General features: G+C 62.5%; 3 protein-coding genes across 3 annotated transcripts; 2 read left to right on the plus strand and 1 right to left on the minus strand.

Moving 5' to 3' along the window:
* The first annotated feature begins 558 nt into the window (after positions 1-558).
* ICMT (isoprenylcysteine carboxyl methyltransferase) lies at positions 559-4,196 on the plus strand. The gene is made up of 5 exons (XM_064396910.1): positions 559-811; positions 952-1,040; positions 1,120-1,289; positions 1,918-2,135; positions 2,849-4,196. The coding sequence occupies exons 1-5, from the start codon at positions 587-589 to the stop codon at positions 3,029-3,031; spliced, it is 885 nt and encodes a 294-aa protein (XP_064252980.1). The 5' UTR covers positions 559-586; the 3' UTR covers positions 3,032-4,196.
* A 1,149-nt stretch (positions 4,197-5,345) lies between these two features.
* On the minus strand, positions 5,346-10,874 carry RNF207 (ring finger protein 207). Its single transcript, XM_064396904.1, has 18 exons — positions 10,310-10,874; positions 9,639-9,829; positions 9,384-9,516; positions 9,155-9,299; positions 8,990-9,071; positions 8,845-8,920; positions 8,637-8,762; positions 8,495-8,541; positions 8,295-8,367; positions 8,153-8,221; positions 7,988-8,056; positions 7,784-7,905; positions 6,561-6,750; positions 6,287-6,472; positions 6,153-6,204; positions 5,947-6,064; positions 5,798-5,878; positions 5,346-5,710 (listed from the first exon to the last, which is right to left on the minus strand). The coding sequence occupies exons 2-18, from the start codon at positions 9,827-9,829 to the stop codon at positions 5,548-5,550; spliced, it is 1,923 nt and encodes a 640-aa protein (XP_064252974.1). The 5' UTR covers positions 10,310-10,874; the 3' UTR covers positions 5,346-5,547.
* Positions 10,875-11,071: 197 nt separating this feature from the next.
* On the plus strand, positions 11,072-13,357 carry RPL22 (ribosomal protein L22). The gene is made up of 4 exons (XM_064397031.1): positions 11,072-11,195; positions 11,579-11,686; positions 12,226-12,350; positions 13,141-13,357. The coding sequence occupies exons 1-4, from the start codon at positions 11,184-11,186 to the stop codon at positions 13,283-13,285; spliced, it is 390 nt and encodes a 129-aa protein (XP_064253101.1). The 5' UTR covers positions 11,072-11,183; the 3' UTR covers positions 13,286-13,357.

The following is a 13,357-nucleotide window of genomic DNA, read 5'->3' on the forward strand; positions in this document are numbered from 1 at the left end:
TTTTAACGGGACCCTCAGAGCAGTTCCTACTGGAATGGGTTCCCAGTTTGGGATATTAAACAATAAACTACCCGCCAGGAGGTTGTAGTGAGGTGGGGCTGGTCTCTTCTGCAGTGTGAGGACAGGGGGCAATGCTTTGGGCTGACAGAGTGGAAATTCAGAACAGGAACCAGCAAATGCTTTCCCTGTTCCTCAGGCAGAGGAAGGCGGCGGAGTCACCGCGCCTGGAGGTGTCGAGCAGCGTCTGCACCTGCCGCTGGCTGATGCGGCTTAGGGATTGCAGTGGCGGGGCCGGGCGGGCGGTGGGACAGGGTGATGGCAAAGCTCCCGAGCCTTGACGGCTCCGTGACCGAGCCCTTACGGCTCCGTGACCGAGCCCTTACGGCTCCGTGACCGAGCCCTTACGGCTCCGTGACCGACCCCGACCCAGCCCCGCACCCGCGGCCCGAGCGCCCCTCACAGCACGGGCGGCGGCAGCCGCGCAACTCTCGCGAGAGCAGCGCCGCTCCTGCTGCCGCGGCTGCGCGGGGCGGGGCTCTCGCGAGAGCGGCGGGGCCGTTTCCCGGGCGACGCGGGCGGGGCCGCCATGATGGCGGCGGCGGTGGCGCGGCGGGGGCGGCTGGGCCGGGAGGGCCGCGCCAGCCTTTGCTCCTTCCTGCTCGGCGCCTCGGTGGCGGCCCTGCCGCTGCTGCTCGGCTCGTCGCCCTCCCTGCTGGCCGCTCCCGGCCTGCGCGGCCGCCTGGCTCTCGCCCTGCACGTGGCGGGCGTGAACGCGGCGCTGCTGCTCCTCTACCCGCGGCCGCTCTACAAGGTACGGGGGTGGCCCCGGCGGGCGGCGGCGTGAGGTGCGGCGGTGCAGGGGTCGGTGCCGGTGCCGGGGTGCGGCGGTGGGGATGCCCCGGGCCCGGGGAGCGGCGGCGGCAGCGCGTTCTCCCCTCCCTGTGCTTGCAGATCGCCGTCCGGGCCTGTTTCTTGGGCTTCGCCTTCGGCTGCGGGCTGCTGCTGAGCGCCGGCCGCTCCGCCTGGCGCCACTTCGGATGGTAAGGGCCGGGCCGGGCCGGCAGCCGGGCGGGCGCCGTGCCCCCGGCCCTACTGAGCCTGCCCTCCCTCCCGCCGCAGGTATATGTGCTCCCTGTCCCTCTTTCACTACTCGGAGTATCTGGTGACTGCCATCAACAACCCGCGCAGCCTCTCGCTGGACTCCTTCCTGCTCAACCACAGCTTCGAGTACAACCTGGCTGCCCTGTCCTCCTGGGTGGAATTCACGCTGGAGAAGCTCTTCTTCCCAGGTCGGCCAGCCTGTCTCTCTCTGACTCTGCCTGGCTGCATGTGGCTTGCTTGGGGTCCATCTGTCTGGTGGCAGAGTGCAGGTGACCCTCAGCTCGCTGCCCCGTGACAGCCCTGCAGCAGCTTTGCCAGGGTCATAATCCCTCAGTGCTCAAAGCTTCTCGGGTTGGATCTCAGGAGGGCAGGGGGGAGCCCCCCTCACTCTGACATGCCAGGCCAGGGGGTCTCAGCCCTTTCCTGCCTTGGTGGTGCTAGAATGATGTGTCGGGTACACCTGGGCGTCGCCTTTTGACAGGAATAAAATCAAGTCATCAGAATCTGTTGCTGGTTGCCCAGTCTGGGGCATATTGGCTGTGCTCATCTGTTTGTTCTTGGGAGAGGGAAACTGTCCCTCTTTGTTTTGTAGCAGCCTGAGCATGTCCTTGGCTGTGCTTTGTGTTGGCTTTGCTCTGCCTTTACAGCTGGGCCCCACGGACTAATCCATGCTAACACCAAGCAGGGCTTGCTGGTTTTGTCTGTTTGGTGAGGGATGGCATGGTTTTTTTCTTTGAGATGGGGGGCAGAGCCTATTCACTGAGCAGCCCCCTGGAGACCTGTGCAAACCTGTTGTGCCCCTCCCTGTCCGTGCAGAGCTGAAGCAGATCACCTGGCTGAGCACCGTGGGGCTGCTGATGGTGATCTTCGGGGACTGCCTGAGGAAGGCAGCCATGCTCACGGCCGGCTCCAACTTCAACCACATCGTTCAGAACGAGAAGTCTGACACCCACACGTTGGTGACGAGTGGGGTGTACGGGTGGTTCCGGCACCCCTCCTACGTGGGATGGTTCTACTGGAGTATTGGAACACAGGTACTGTATCCAGAGTGCTCAGATCCTTTCCTGTCACAGCCCCACTCTGCTCTCAGTGCTGCCCGTGCTGTGATGGGGTGCAGACAGCACCTGCTGCTGGGCATGGATTCTGCTGCCTCCCACTGGCACACGGGAAATCTGGAATCCCTGAGCGCTCTGCCGCATGTGATCTTTGGGAAGATCTTGTTCCCTTAATTTTCTCTGTGCAGTAAGGAAAGGTGGTGGAGCCGGGGTTTTGACCCACAACTCCCTTGCAGGCTTGAGGTGTGATTTGGTTGCTGGTTTGAAGCTGGTATGCAGAGTTTTCTGTATCCATGTGGTCAAAATGCCTTCCGTGAGTGGTCAGACTCAACCTGGCTCCTGCCAAACCCCAGTCCTGTGTTTGAGGGCAAGGAAACTCCCTGACTTGAGGGTCAGCTATGGCCTAGCCTTAGCTCAGTGCTGCTGTAGCTGTGTGTTCTTGTGGCTGGCTGGGTGCTGGAACTGGGTTGTGTTTCTCTGCAGAGTCCATAAGGGTGGCACATGGAGCTTTTGAGAACTGGGGCAGTGAAGCCAGTGCTGCCTGTGCGCTTCTTTCTTCAGTGGGGAGAAACTAGTGCTTGTGAGGTTTCACAGGGAGTTTTGGGGTCTTTTTCTGTGTCAGTGTTACTGGAGGGGGATGAGCTGTGGGGGAGGGTTCTCGAGGGGATGCTCACCAGCAGCATCTGTTCCAGGTGTTGCTCTGCAATCCCATCTGCGTGGTGGGCTACGCCCTGGCGTCCTGGCGCTTCTTCAGGGAGCGGATCGAGGAGGAGGAGATCACACTCATTCACTTCTTTGGAGAAGAGTACCTGGAGTACAAAAGGAAGGTGCCATCGGGTCTCCCTTTTATTAAAGGGGTCAAATTGGAACTGTAACATGGGCAGAAACCAGGCTGGCTGAGCAGACGCCCGGCTCCTGCTGCGCCCAGTGCCTGTGTGGCACCGGCATCGGGAGGTGCCTGCTGGTATTTCCCAGCCACCCAGGAGGAGCTGGTGGAGGGCTGCAGCATTGGGCAGCCTGCTGGGTCACTCACAGATCAGAAGCTCGTTCCTCCTCCTTGAGATCAGTCCTTCGTTGCACATTCAGGGATCTTCCAGATAACTTAGCCTGTAGCGACCCTAAAGAGAATGAATCCTGCCTGCAGCAGCTGAATTGTCTTGGAACGCCTCTGGAACTGATTCTACCAGAAAACAGCACTGCCCTCCTGGCCCTGGGCGGGGAAGGTGCTAGGCAGCAGATTGTTCCTGTTGCATAATTCGATTTTAAAGCTTTCTGACCTCGTGAGCCCGGTGACACGACTTTAATCTCCTCGGGCCAAACTCCTTGAGCTGGCACTGGGGCAGCTGTGGGAGCAGCCTCCAGCTCTGCCTGCCCTCGAAGCGCAGCACGGCACCACTCAGTTCTCTCTAGGCCTTGGGGTCTGCAGGGAGGGTTCTGCTGCTCCCCTCGTGCCGCTGGATCTGAGCACCTCTGGGCCCTCTCCTCGTCCCTTGGATGCTGCTGTGGATGCAGTGTCACTGCTCCAGCTGCTGCCTCCTGCTGCCACCTCCGTTCCTTCTTCCTGCTTCCAAATCGCGCTGCTTCCTATCCTGCCAGGCTGCCTGTCTTGCAGAGATCCCAGGATTTTAGGTTGTGAAAGAGCCACAGCTGCCAGGCTTGCTAAGGGCTTTAGTCCCTGAGGTCCTCCCCTGCTCTTTTGGGCAAAAGCTGTGATGTTAGGGCAAGTAGGAGATGCTTCTAAGGAAATCTCCAACCAGAAGAGTTGGGCTAGCTAATGCTCTTTTATAGTAACCATTTGGAAATGGTTCCCACTGAGCTGTGTGGTATAACTTTGTTGTTATATACCAAAGAGGTTCACTGTTTTCTTGAGTTTTACATTATTCTTCCTTGCTGGAATGGAAATGAGTTGCTTGTCAGTTCATGCTTGGAGCTTGTGGTGTTCCATGGGGAAGGTGCTGCGGTACGGCTCAGGAAGGGGCACTTGGTGAGAATAGCTTGGGTTTGGTTTTCTTTTTTTATATTAAAAAAAAAAAAGGAAAAGAGAAACATTGTCAGCTTCTGTCTGGTTATTTGAGGGTCTCTTGAGGTGCTGGTGGCATCATGGAAACTGGAATCCTTTATAATTCCTGGTGGGTTCTCAGAACATGCCAGCACTGCATTGAGGCAGGATTGTGACTCAGTGACTTGTGGGACTCTGCAGCCACAGAGATGAGGCTGACCCTAACCCTGACCCTCCGTTTCTCCTTGCTGAACTGATGCAGAGTCCATCCTCCACTGGGTTTGCTTGATCACAGAGCATCTGTCTGATGCCCTTGCTGCTGACTTGACCTTTGCTGAGTGAGGTTTTGACTTGGGAGAAAAGAATAAGGGTGAAAACTCACCACTTGGAGCGTGCTGATCTGTGCTGGGCACTCGGAGGCTCCCACCTGGGCTGTTCTTGTCTCAGGGAAGCACTGGTTGCAGCCAGTGGTGCCTGGAGCAGGCTAATCTGTAATTAATCTGTAATCTACAATTTTTTTGTAGGCAGTAATGTTCCTGCTGTGCCCTTTATCAAAGGAACTTTGGAACAAGTAATTGTAACTTGGGTTTGATGTGCTGTTTGACAACAAAGCCTCATCCCAAATTGTTCTTCATAGTAAATGAACCTTGATCCTAATTTCACAAGTCCTGGTTCCAGCTGTGCAAGCAGGATGTATTGGCACCAAAATAAAGGGATAAACTTCACCCTGAGCAAAACCTTCAGTGTCTCTTGAAGCTTTTGAGACCAACAGCTTCTCTTAACTATTTCTTTCCCAAATCCTGTGATCAGAAGCTCTGTGAGGAGGCAGCAGCTTACTGGATGTGGGAAAGGCATGTGAAGTTTTAGGGAAAAGCTGGAGTAAACTGTGAAACCCTGCTCTCTGTGCCACAGTGATTGGTGAGTTCTTAGTTCCCGCATGTGCAGGGAACCTCTAGAGCAGCTGTTCCTGGCACCCGGCCCATGTTGGTGTGTAGCTGCCTGGAACTCCACAGGGTGCCCCATCACCTGGCCATGTACTCCTGGCCCTGCCCTGCCCTGCACCAGGAGTTGTTATTTTTCCCCATAATTTTCCAGTGTTGTGGTTTTAGGAGCAGCTGGACACCCTGGACACCCTGAGCCAGCAGATCCCTTTTGTCAGCAGAACCACGCAGACATGGACAACTGCACCCTTTTATTTCACTCTGACACATGCAAGGAAGAGCACAAAGAGAGTTTTTCAGAAGCAAGTCCACCTGAGGCCTTTGTATGTGCTGCAGACACGGCTGCCCAGGCTGTTTGCTGCCCTGGCTTGTGGCACTGGGCAAGAGGAGCTGGGCAGTGACTGGGGCATGGTTCTGCCCAGCAGCTCTGCCAGGTGCCCAGCACTGGGCTCTATGGTGCTGGCTCTTTCAGGGCAGCAGTCTCTGCCCCGCTCTTCTGCTGGCCCCTGCAGCAGTCTTTGTTTTTTGGGGAGGAGTCTCCAGGGGTGTCCCTGGCTATGAAGCCCTCCCCGGGGCTGGCTGAAGCCCCCTTGTTGCTGCCAGGTGAGGCATCCCTGGGGAAGGGAAGACACCTTGACAGGGTCACTGGCTGGAAAAGGGCATAGGAGGAATTTGGCACTCAGGTGCTTGCTGTCACCTACCTTGGCACCACTTCATTGTTGTCACAGATCTTGAGCAGCATCTGCTCCTGTTCTTCTCTGGGCTCCTGGGGCTCCTGCAGCCTGCGGCAGGATGGGTGTGAGCCATGAGCTATGTCCCCCCTGGCCCTGAAAGTCCCTGCACCCCTCACCTGGGCTCCAGCCGCTCCTTCACTTTGGCGATGGAGCGGACGTAGGGCGCGATCTGCTTGGTGATGGTGCTCAGGCAGCTGTTCTCCTGCCGCAGCTGCAGCAGGTCGTGGAGCTGGGCTGGGGGTGAGAGGAGTGGGCTGGGACACGGCCACCCCCACGGTGTGGGCACAGGGGGCACGGGGAGGGAGCGTGGGGTCACCAGTACCTTCATAGATCTCCTGCTCGTTTGCTACCCGCTGGTAGGTCTCCTCCCAAACCTGGAAGGAAGAGAGGGAGCTGGGCAGTCTGCGGTGGCACGGCACGGAGGGGCCCTGCTGTGCCAGGATGTGCCAGCTGTACCTCCTCAAAGACGCTGCGCATCATCTCCACAGCGGAGTAGTGAGCTGCGATCTGCACGTCCATCTGCAGCGACTTCTGCAGGATCTCGCTCATGATCTCCGACTTGATGAGGGAGTGGTGCTTGGTGAGGTCACGGTGCAGCTCCTGCACCTGGTCCTTCAGGCCCTGGATCTCCATCTGCAGCATCTGCAGGAAGCAGGGGGCACAGCCAGGTGAGCAGCACCAACCTGGCCCGTGCTGTGCTGTCCCATCCTGCCTCCACCCTGCTCCCTACCCGGTAGGTGTTCTCGTAGTTGCGGCAGTGCTCGGCAAAGGGGGTCTCACGGCCCTCAGCCAGCAGCACCTTGGTGCTGATGTACCGGTGCATCGTTGGCTTCTTCACCATGGGGCCCGTGGACATTTTGTCACTGGTGGGGGGGCAGCTGGGCACCATGAGGGTCTTGGAGCATTGGCCACCGGGGAGCCTGCATGGAGAGGTGACAGTGACGTGCTGCAGGTGAGCAGCAGTGGGGGTGAGGTGCCAGGGGCCATGCCAGCTCAGTCCCACCACCCCTTGGCTCTGGTGGGACGCACCAGTCCCACACGTCCCTTCCCTCACCCGAGCACAGAGGTTCAGTCAGAGGTGCCTTACGTTGCCCCAAAAATCATAGTTCTGTAGGCTGCTCTCCAGATTCCTGCAGTTTTGGAACCAGCTGTGGCAGTGATAAGCCAGGAGCTGAGCCCGGCACCCTCCAGTTTCTAAAGGGTGGGATACAGCTCGCTCTCTCACCGCTGGTATCTCCTGGCCCCTTGGCAGGCACCACTGCCCCTGTGTTTCCCCCAACCCACGGTCTCCCCGTGCTAACCACCACCACCATTGGTCCTACCGTGCAGCGCCGTGCTCCCCCTGCCCGTGCTGGGGCCAGCAGCCCCCAGGAGCTCAGCCACCCTGCAGTGCCAAGCCTGGCTGGGGGCGAGGAGCGGTCCCCATGGGGCAGCAGTGCCCGTTTGTCCTCTCTGTCTGGGAGGGCCTGGCAGGGCGGGTGCTGCCGTGACATCAACAGGCCTAAATATATCCCTGGTGAAGAATGGCCGAGCACTTCTCTGAAATTCTGATAAAAATAGTGGCGGGCAAAGAGGCTGCGGCACCGCGGGCATGTGGGCGAGCAGGAGCTGGCCCAGGTGGAGCACCCGTGGAGAGGGGGCAGAGCCCTCCAGGGAGCATGGCAGGGGCCGGGCTGGGGAACAGAGAGAGGCTTAACCAGGCCCCCAGCTGCCAGCCCTGCTGCTGCCCACCCCTTTGCCACCCACCCCACTTCCCAGAAGTGTCACTTGAAGCCTGTTGTTCATCAGTGCAGCTGTGCCTGTGCTGTCCTGGTACCCCTGCTGAGCTGACAGGCTCAAGGGCAGCAGCAGGGGCAAGGCTGGCACGGCGAGATGCTGATGGGACTGTGCCGTGTGGCACGTGGCAGGGGACACAGCAGCACATGTGCCTTGGGTGCAATCCTAGCACCTCACATGTTTGTGCCAGTGATGCCAGGTCCAATGCCACCAGCGCTGCCCACCACGGAGCGGCGGGGGCTGAGCATCAGGAGGGGCTCCAGGCAGCGGGCAAACTCTGCCCGGTACTCGCTGTTGATCTGGGGGGCAAGAGAGGAGAGTACAGCTGGGCTGGGGCAGAGCTGGCAGCTGGCACTGCCCGCAGGCAGGGCAGGGCTCTACCTTGCTGGTCTGGGCCGGCCGCAGGCGGTGCGGCAGCTTGACGATCCTCTGCAGCCTCTCCATCAGTTGCTGAAAGGCAGCAGGGAAGCGTGGTGAGGGCTGCTCAGCACCTTGCCCATGAGCTCAGGATGCTCTGACCACCCCTGCAGCGCTGGCAACACTCACATAGCCCAGGTCCAGGAACTCGGCTTTGTTGGCAGAGCTCAGGAAGGCCGAGCAGGTCACCAGGTGGACCTGTGTGTGTGGAGGGGGTCTGTCACTGCCTGGCTTTGGTGTCAGGATGTCCCTGCCTGCTGTGAGGCCCTACCTGCAGAGTGGGCAGCAGGGAGGCAAGGTGGGCGAGCTGCTCCTTGAATGCCTTCTCCTTTTCCTCGTGCTGGCTGCAGCAGAGCAGAGCATGGCACAGTCTTTGCAAGACCCGAGGGAGCCATCCTGCCCCAGGCATCCCAAAACACCTCGGGAAGGGGGGGACATCCCTCGGACAGGGCTCAACCCATGGTGCCTCACCTCTGCACAGCTTTCAGGAGTGTCTTTTTCCTCTCGGAGAGCTGCTCCTGCAAATGGCACAGCCATCCTGTGTCCAGCAGCCACCCCAGTCCCTTCCCACTGCCCTGGCTCTGTGCCACGGGCACAGGTGCCTGTCTCGCACCTGCATGCGGCTGAAGAGGGAGTTGATGGCCGCCTCCTCCTCGCTGGCACTGTTGCGAACCTCCTCGATCATGGCCTTGAGCAGGACAATGGCCTCTCGCGTGGAGGTCTGCAGCTCCTTCACAGCCTGCCCGGGGTGGCGAGGTGGCTGCAGTGCAGGGGACAGCACTGCCCCCCTCGCCACCCCCACACCCCCCGGCCCTGCCCACCATCACTGCCTGGTCCAGCCGCTGGCAGCCCTGCATGTAGGCGGTCTCGATGTCGATGCAGTGTGCCCGGCTCTCCCTGCAGGCACAGACATGGGGGCAAGCACAGGATGGGGCACGCGGCGAGCCCGGGGCTGGGGCTACTCACCCCTGCATGTCCCTGAAGCAGTTGATGCACAGCATGGACTTCTTCTCGGTGGAGAACATGATGTAGGGCTCCTCGTGCAGTGCTGCAGGGGACAGGAACGTGGCACAGCCTGGCACGGCACGGTGCAGCATGGCATGGCACGGGGCAGCCTGGCATGGCACTCACGGCACTTCTTGTGGATGTCTTTGGTGCGCTTGGAGAGGGAGACGATCTCGTGGCGGGTGAACATCCTGGCACGGTGAGTCTCCTCGCGGCATGGGGCGCAGAGGGGCTGCCCACAGGTGTTGCAGAAGTACATGGTGTCCAGCTCCTGTGTGAGGGGACAGAGCTGGTGGCAGGCATGCCCTGCCAGGGGTCCCCTAGCCACGCTGGCAGCCCAGCCCGCTGCCCTCACCGCCTTGGTGCAGCAGCGGTCACAGTTGGCACACTGCACGTCCTCCTCGCTGTCGGCCGAGCTGTCCACCAGGAACTGCAGCAGCCGGTCCACGGGGGGCAGCCCCGTGCCTCCCCTCACCACGGAGGGGTGCCTGCCGGGGCGAGATGGGGACAGGGACACCCACTGGGGCAGCTTGGGGCACGCAGGGAGCGGGGCTGTGCTGAGCTGCCAGCCCCGTGCTGTGCCCCAATCCTGGCGTGCCCCGTCCCTTACCCGCAGAGTGGGCAGCGCAGGCGACCGTCGCTGGCACGGCCTCGCAGGCAGCTGGCACAGAAGTTGTGGTAGCAGTCCAGCAGGCAGGGGTGCTGGTAGGGCTCGTGGCAGAGCAGGCACACCAGCGGGTGGCAGTTGGCCTTCTCCAGCTCCGAGCAGCTCCCCAGTGGGGAGAAAATGCCACCCGCCATCTGTGGGGTTGAGAGGCAAGGCTGTGCGCAGGGACCCCATGTGGCACCAGTTTGTGAGAGCACACAAAGGACAAATCCTGTCCCAGGGCCTGTGAGATACTATTTTTAGGTTATGAGCTGCGTGGCACGAGGCTGCTCCCCCTTCCCCTGGTAGCACAGGCTGGGGGCTGCAGCGTGGGGTCGGATGGTCCCCACAGCGCAGTGTCCCCATGGTGTGTGTCCCCCCAAGCAGAGCATCCCCTGGGAGGGGCTGTCCCCTCCAAAGGAGCATCCCCTGCAGCACAGCATCCCCCAGGACAGGGGTGGGGGTTCCTCCAGGACAGGGTGTTTCCCCAGAGGAAGCATTCCCTAGAATGGGGTGTCCCCTGCCCAGGGATGTGCCCTAGGATGGCAGCCTGGCAGTGAGGGCAGCCAGGTGCCCCGCATGCCGGGAGTCCCCGTTCTGGGCACAGGTGTGTCCTGGCCAGGTGAAGGCTTTACCTCTCCCTGTCTGTGAGCCGGGGGGTCCGAGCCGAGCTGTGCTGCTGCTCACCGTGTGCCGGCAGGAACGAGAGCGCTGCCGAGGCGGCACGGCCCGGCCGACCCTGTGACGTGGGGCCCGCTGGCACTGCCACGCCACGGCCCAAAAATAGCCCCGTGCGCTGCTCGGGGCCCCGCGGCGGGGCTGGAGGGGACACTGCCAGCCACCCGGGGGACACGGCCACCTGCAGGGGCCGCGCTGCTGGGTCAGCCCGTGTGCGCTGAGGAGCCCCGGGGTGCCCGGGAATCACCCGGTGTGCGGTGAGGAGCCCCGGGGTGCGGGGTCACTCCATGTACAGTGACGCTCCCGGGGAGCCGTGCCCGGTGTCGCTCCCGGAGTCTCTCGGTGCCCGGTGTCGCTCCCGGGGTGCGGGGCTCTCTCGGTGCCCGGTGTCGCTCCCGGGGTGCGGGGGTCGCTCGGTGCCCGGTGTCGCTCCCGGGGTCTCTCGGTGCCCGGTGTCGCTCCCGGGGTGCGGGGCTCTCTCGGTGCCCGGTGTCGCTCCCGGGGTCTCTCGGTGCCCGGTGTCGCTCCCGGGGTCTCTCGGTGCCCGGTGTCGCTCCCGTTCCCGCCCACCGCACGCGCCGCTCCCGCGCTCCGGAGGCTCCGCCCCCTCTCCCGGCCCCTCGCGCCTCATTGGCCACGCCCCCATAGCCACGCCCACACCCCAGCCCCCGCGCTCGCCCCGCCCCGCCAGGCATCACTGTCCGCTCGCAGGCTCCCTGCGCGAATGGCACCGGAAGCGATCGAGGCCGTCGGCGCTCGGCTGGCCCGGCCGAGCGCGGTTGTGCGCAGGCGCGCGGGGCGCGCTCCCTTTCTGCCTCGCGCGGAGCCGCCATGGCGCCCGCGGTGAGTGAGCGCGGCACCGGCACCGGCCCCGCCGCCCCGAGCCCGCCCCGCGCCCGGCCCGCCGCCCCCGCGGCACCCCCCGAGCCCCCCGCCGCCCCGCCCGGCCCCGCCGCCTGCCCCCGCCCGCTGTTCTCCGCGTGGGGCCGGGCCCGGCCCGCGCCTTCCCGCGGCCGCACGCGGCGCCCGCCGCCCATCCGCGCCGTGCGGGCGGGCCCCGGTCCCGCCGCGCTGTCCGCAGCCTCCATCCGGGCCTGGCCCTTCGCCTCCCGCAGCCCGGAGCTCGGCCCGGCCCCTCCCCGCCGTCCCTCGCGGCGCTGCCCACCCCGCTCACCCCGCGGTCCCTCGGTGTCTCGCTCACGCGGTCCCGCTCTCTCCCCCTGCAGCAGAAGAAGCCTGCGGCGAAAGGTGGCAAGAAAAAGAAGCAGGTTCTGAAGTTCACGCTGGACTGCACGCACCCCGTCGAGGATGGCATCATGGACGCCGCCAACTTCGTGAGTTCGGGGCCTCCCCGGGAGCCGTGGTGGCTCCGCCGCCCTCGGGGCCCTTCCAGGGCGATGCTCCGCTCCCAGCGGCCCCGAACGTCCCTGGAGCCATCCCTCGGCTCTGCCCTGCTGCCTTGAGGCCATCCCATGGGCAGAGGAGCAGGGAGTGCTGGGGCTGGGGGTGAGGCTGGGTTTGGGACATTTTGTAGTTAAAGCACAAGCATTGTCCCTGTCCATGGGCAGTTTCCCTGTCTATCTCTGCTGGGTAAGTTTGTGTCGTGGCAGGGATGTAGCCAGGCCAGGGATGCTGCAGTTTGGGATCATGAACCTGTGCCCGTCCACAGTGCACTGCAGCATGTGCCTTGGCGAGTGGGGCTGAGGGAGCTCAGGGAGCCTGACCCCGCTCTCCTGGCTGTCCCTTGGGGGGCAGGGACATGTCCAGCACGGCCTGGCCTGGGGAAGGGGCTGTCCCGAGCTCTGGGGGCTCTGCAGCCTGCTCCCCGCGGGGCAGCGTGCGTGTGCAGCCTGACGCGGCGCTCCTCCCGCAGGAGCAGTTCCTGCAGGAGCGCATCAAGGTGAACGGCAAAGCGGGAAACCTGGGCGGGGGCGTGGTGACCATCGAGAGGAGCAAGAGCAAGATCACCGTCACGTCAGAGGTGCCCTTCTCCAAGAGGTGAGGAGGGACACGCCGCTCCTGCTGGGCCCTGGGCAGGAGGGGCTGCCAGGGGAAGGTGTCTGAGTGCAGGAGCCGTGCTGCAGTTTGTGCTGCCTGGGTGGCTGCTCTTCCCAAATGATGTATGGCACAGGAATGTGATATTCCAGCTGGGAAGGGTCCTGGGCTGGGCACTGAGGGGGCCTGCAGCCAGAAGGGGCTGAGGGGACACTTTAGGGGTGTCTGCAGACAGGAGGACCAAAATCCCCCTCATCTTGTGGGGTTTTGGTCCTCCTTGGGCCAACATCAGCAAAGTATGATTGTGCCACATTGTTCCCCTTGTGCCATGGTGCTCTGGCCCTCTGCCCGTGCTCCGGGCTGCCTGTCCTTGGGCTGGCACTGGCACACCAGGCTGTGCCACGGCAGAGCTGGCTCAGGAGCTGGCTGGGAAAGGCAGAGCTGTGTGGGTGGAGGGCGTGCCCTGCCCTGCGAGCGCCTGCCTTTCTGCCAACGCTGTTGCCCCACGTTGCTGCCACAGCTGGCACATCCCAGCAGCGGGTGTCCAGCATCCCAGTGGAGATTCCCTCTGGGCTGGGTGCACAGCACTGGGCTCACAGATCTCCCAGCATCCCTGCCAACCATTCCCTGGTTGCAGTGTTTCCTGGAAGGAGCTTTGCTGGGAGGTGGCCAGCGGGCTGTGTTGGTCCTGCTGGAGGTGGGAGCTGCAGGAATAAAGGTTTATCAGCCAAAATGGCACCTGGGGGCTGGCAGGGGGCAAGGGGCACCGCTGTCAGCCGTGCCTCTCCCACAGGTACCTCAAGTACCTGACCAAGAAGTACCTGAAGAAGAACAACCTGCGGGACTGGCTGCGCGTGGTGGCCAACAGCAAGGAGAGCTACGAGCTGCGCTACTTCCAGATCAACCAGGATGAGGAGGAGGAGGAAGAAGAGGATTGAGCCCCGCCGCCGCTGACGGCCATTTTGTACAGTTTCACTTTTCTGCAATAAACAGCGGCAGAGTTGTTCATA

Source organism: Passer domesticus, chromosome 22 (assembly GCF_036417665.1).
Source record: "Passer domesticus isolate bPasDom1 chromosome 22, bPasDom1.hap1, whole genome shotgun sequence".
NCBI classification, from domain to species: Eukaryota; Metazoa; Chordata; class Aves; order Passeriformes; family Passeridae; genus Passer; species Passer domesticus.

Coding starts and splice junctions, on each gene's coding strand:
- RNF207 (XM_064396904.1), bottom strand. CDS start 9,829: ATGGCGGGTGGCATTTTCTCCCCACTGGGGAGCTGCTCGGAGCTGGAG. Junction 8,368..8,494: donor CTCCTGAAAGCTGTGCAGAG/GTGAGGCACCAT, acceptor GCTCTGCTGCAG/CCAGCACGAGGAAAAGGAGA. Junction 5,879..5,946: donor AAGGAGCGGCTGGAGCCCAG/GTGAGGGGTGCA, acceptor ATCCTGCCGCAG/GCTGCAGGAGCCCCAGGAGC.
- ICMT (XM_064396910.1), top strand. CDS start 587: ATGATGGCGGCGGCGGTGGCGCGGCGGGGGCGGCTGGGCCGGGAGGGC. Junction 812..951: donor ACCCGCGGCCGCTCTACAAG/GTACGGGGGTGG, acceptor CTGTGCTTGCAG/ATCGCCGTCCGGGCCTGTTT. Junction 2,136..2,848: donor ACTGGAGTATTGGAACACAG/GTACTGTATCCA, acceptor CATCTGTTCCAG/GTGTTGCTCTGCAATCCCAT.
- RPL22 (XM_064397031.1), top strand. Junction 11,687..12,225: donor TCATGGACGCCGCCAACTTC/GTGAGTTCGGGG, acceptor CTCCTCCCGCAG/GAGCAGTTCCTGCAGGAGCG. Junction 12,351..13,140: donor GAGGTGCCCTTCTCCAAGAG/GTGAGGAGGGAC, acceptor CCTCTCCCACAG/GTACCTCAAGTACCTGACCA.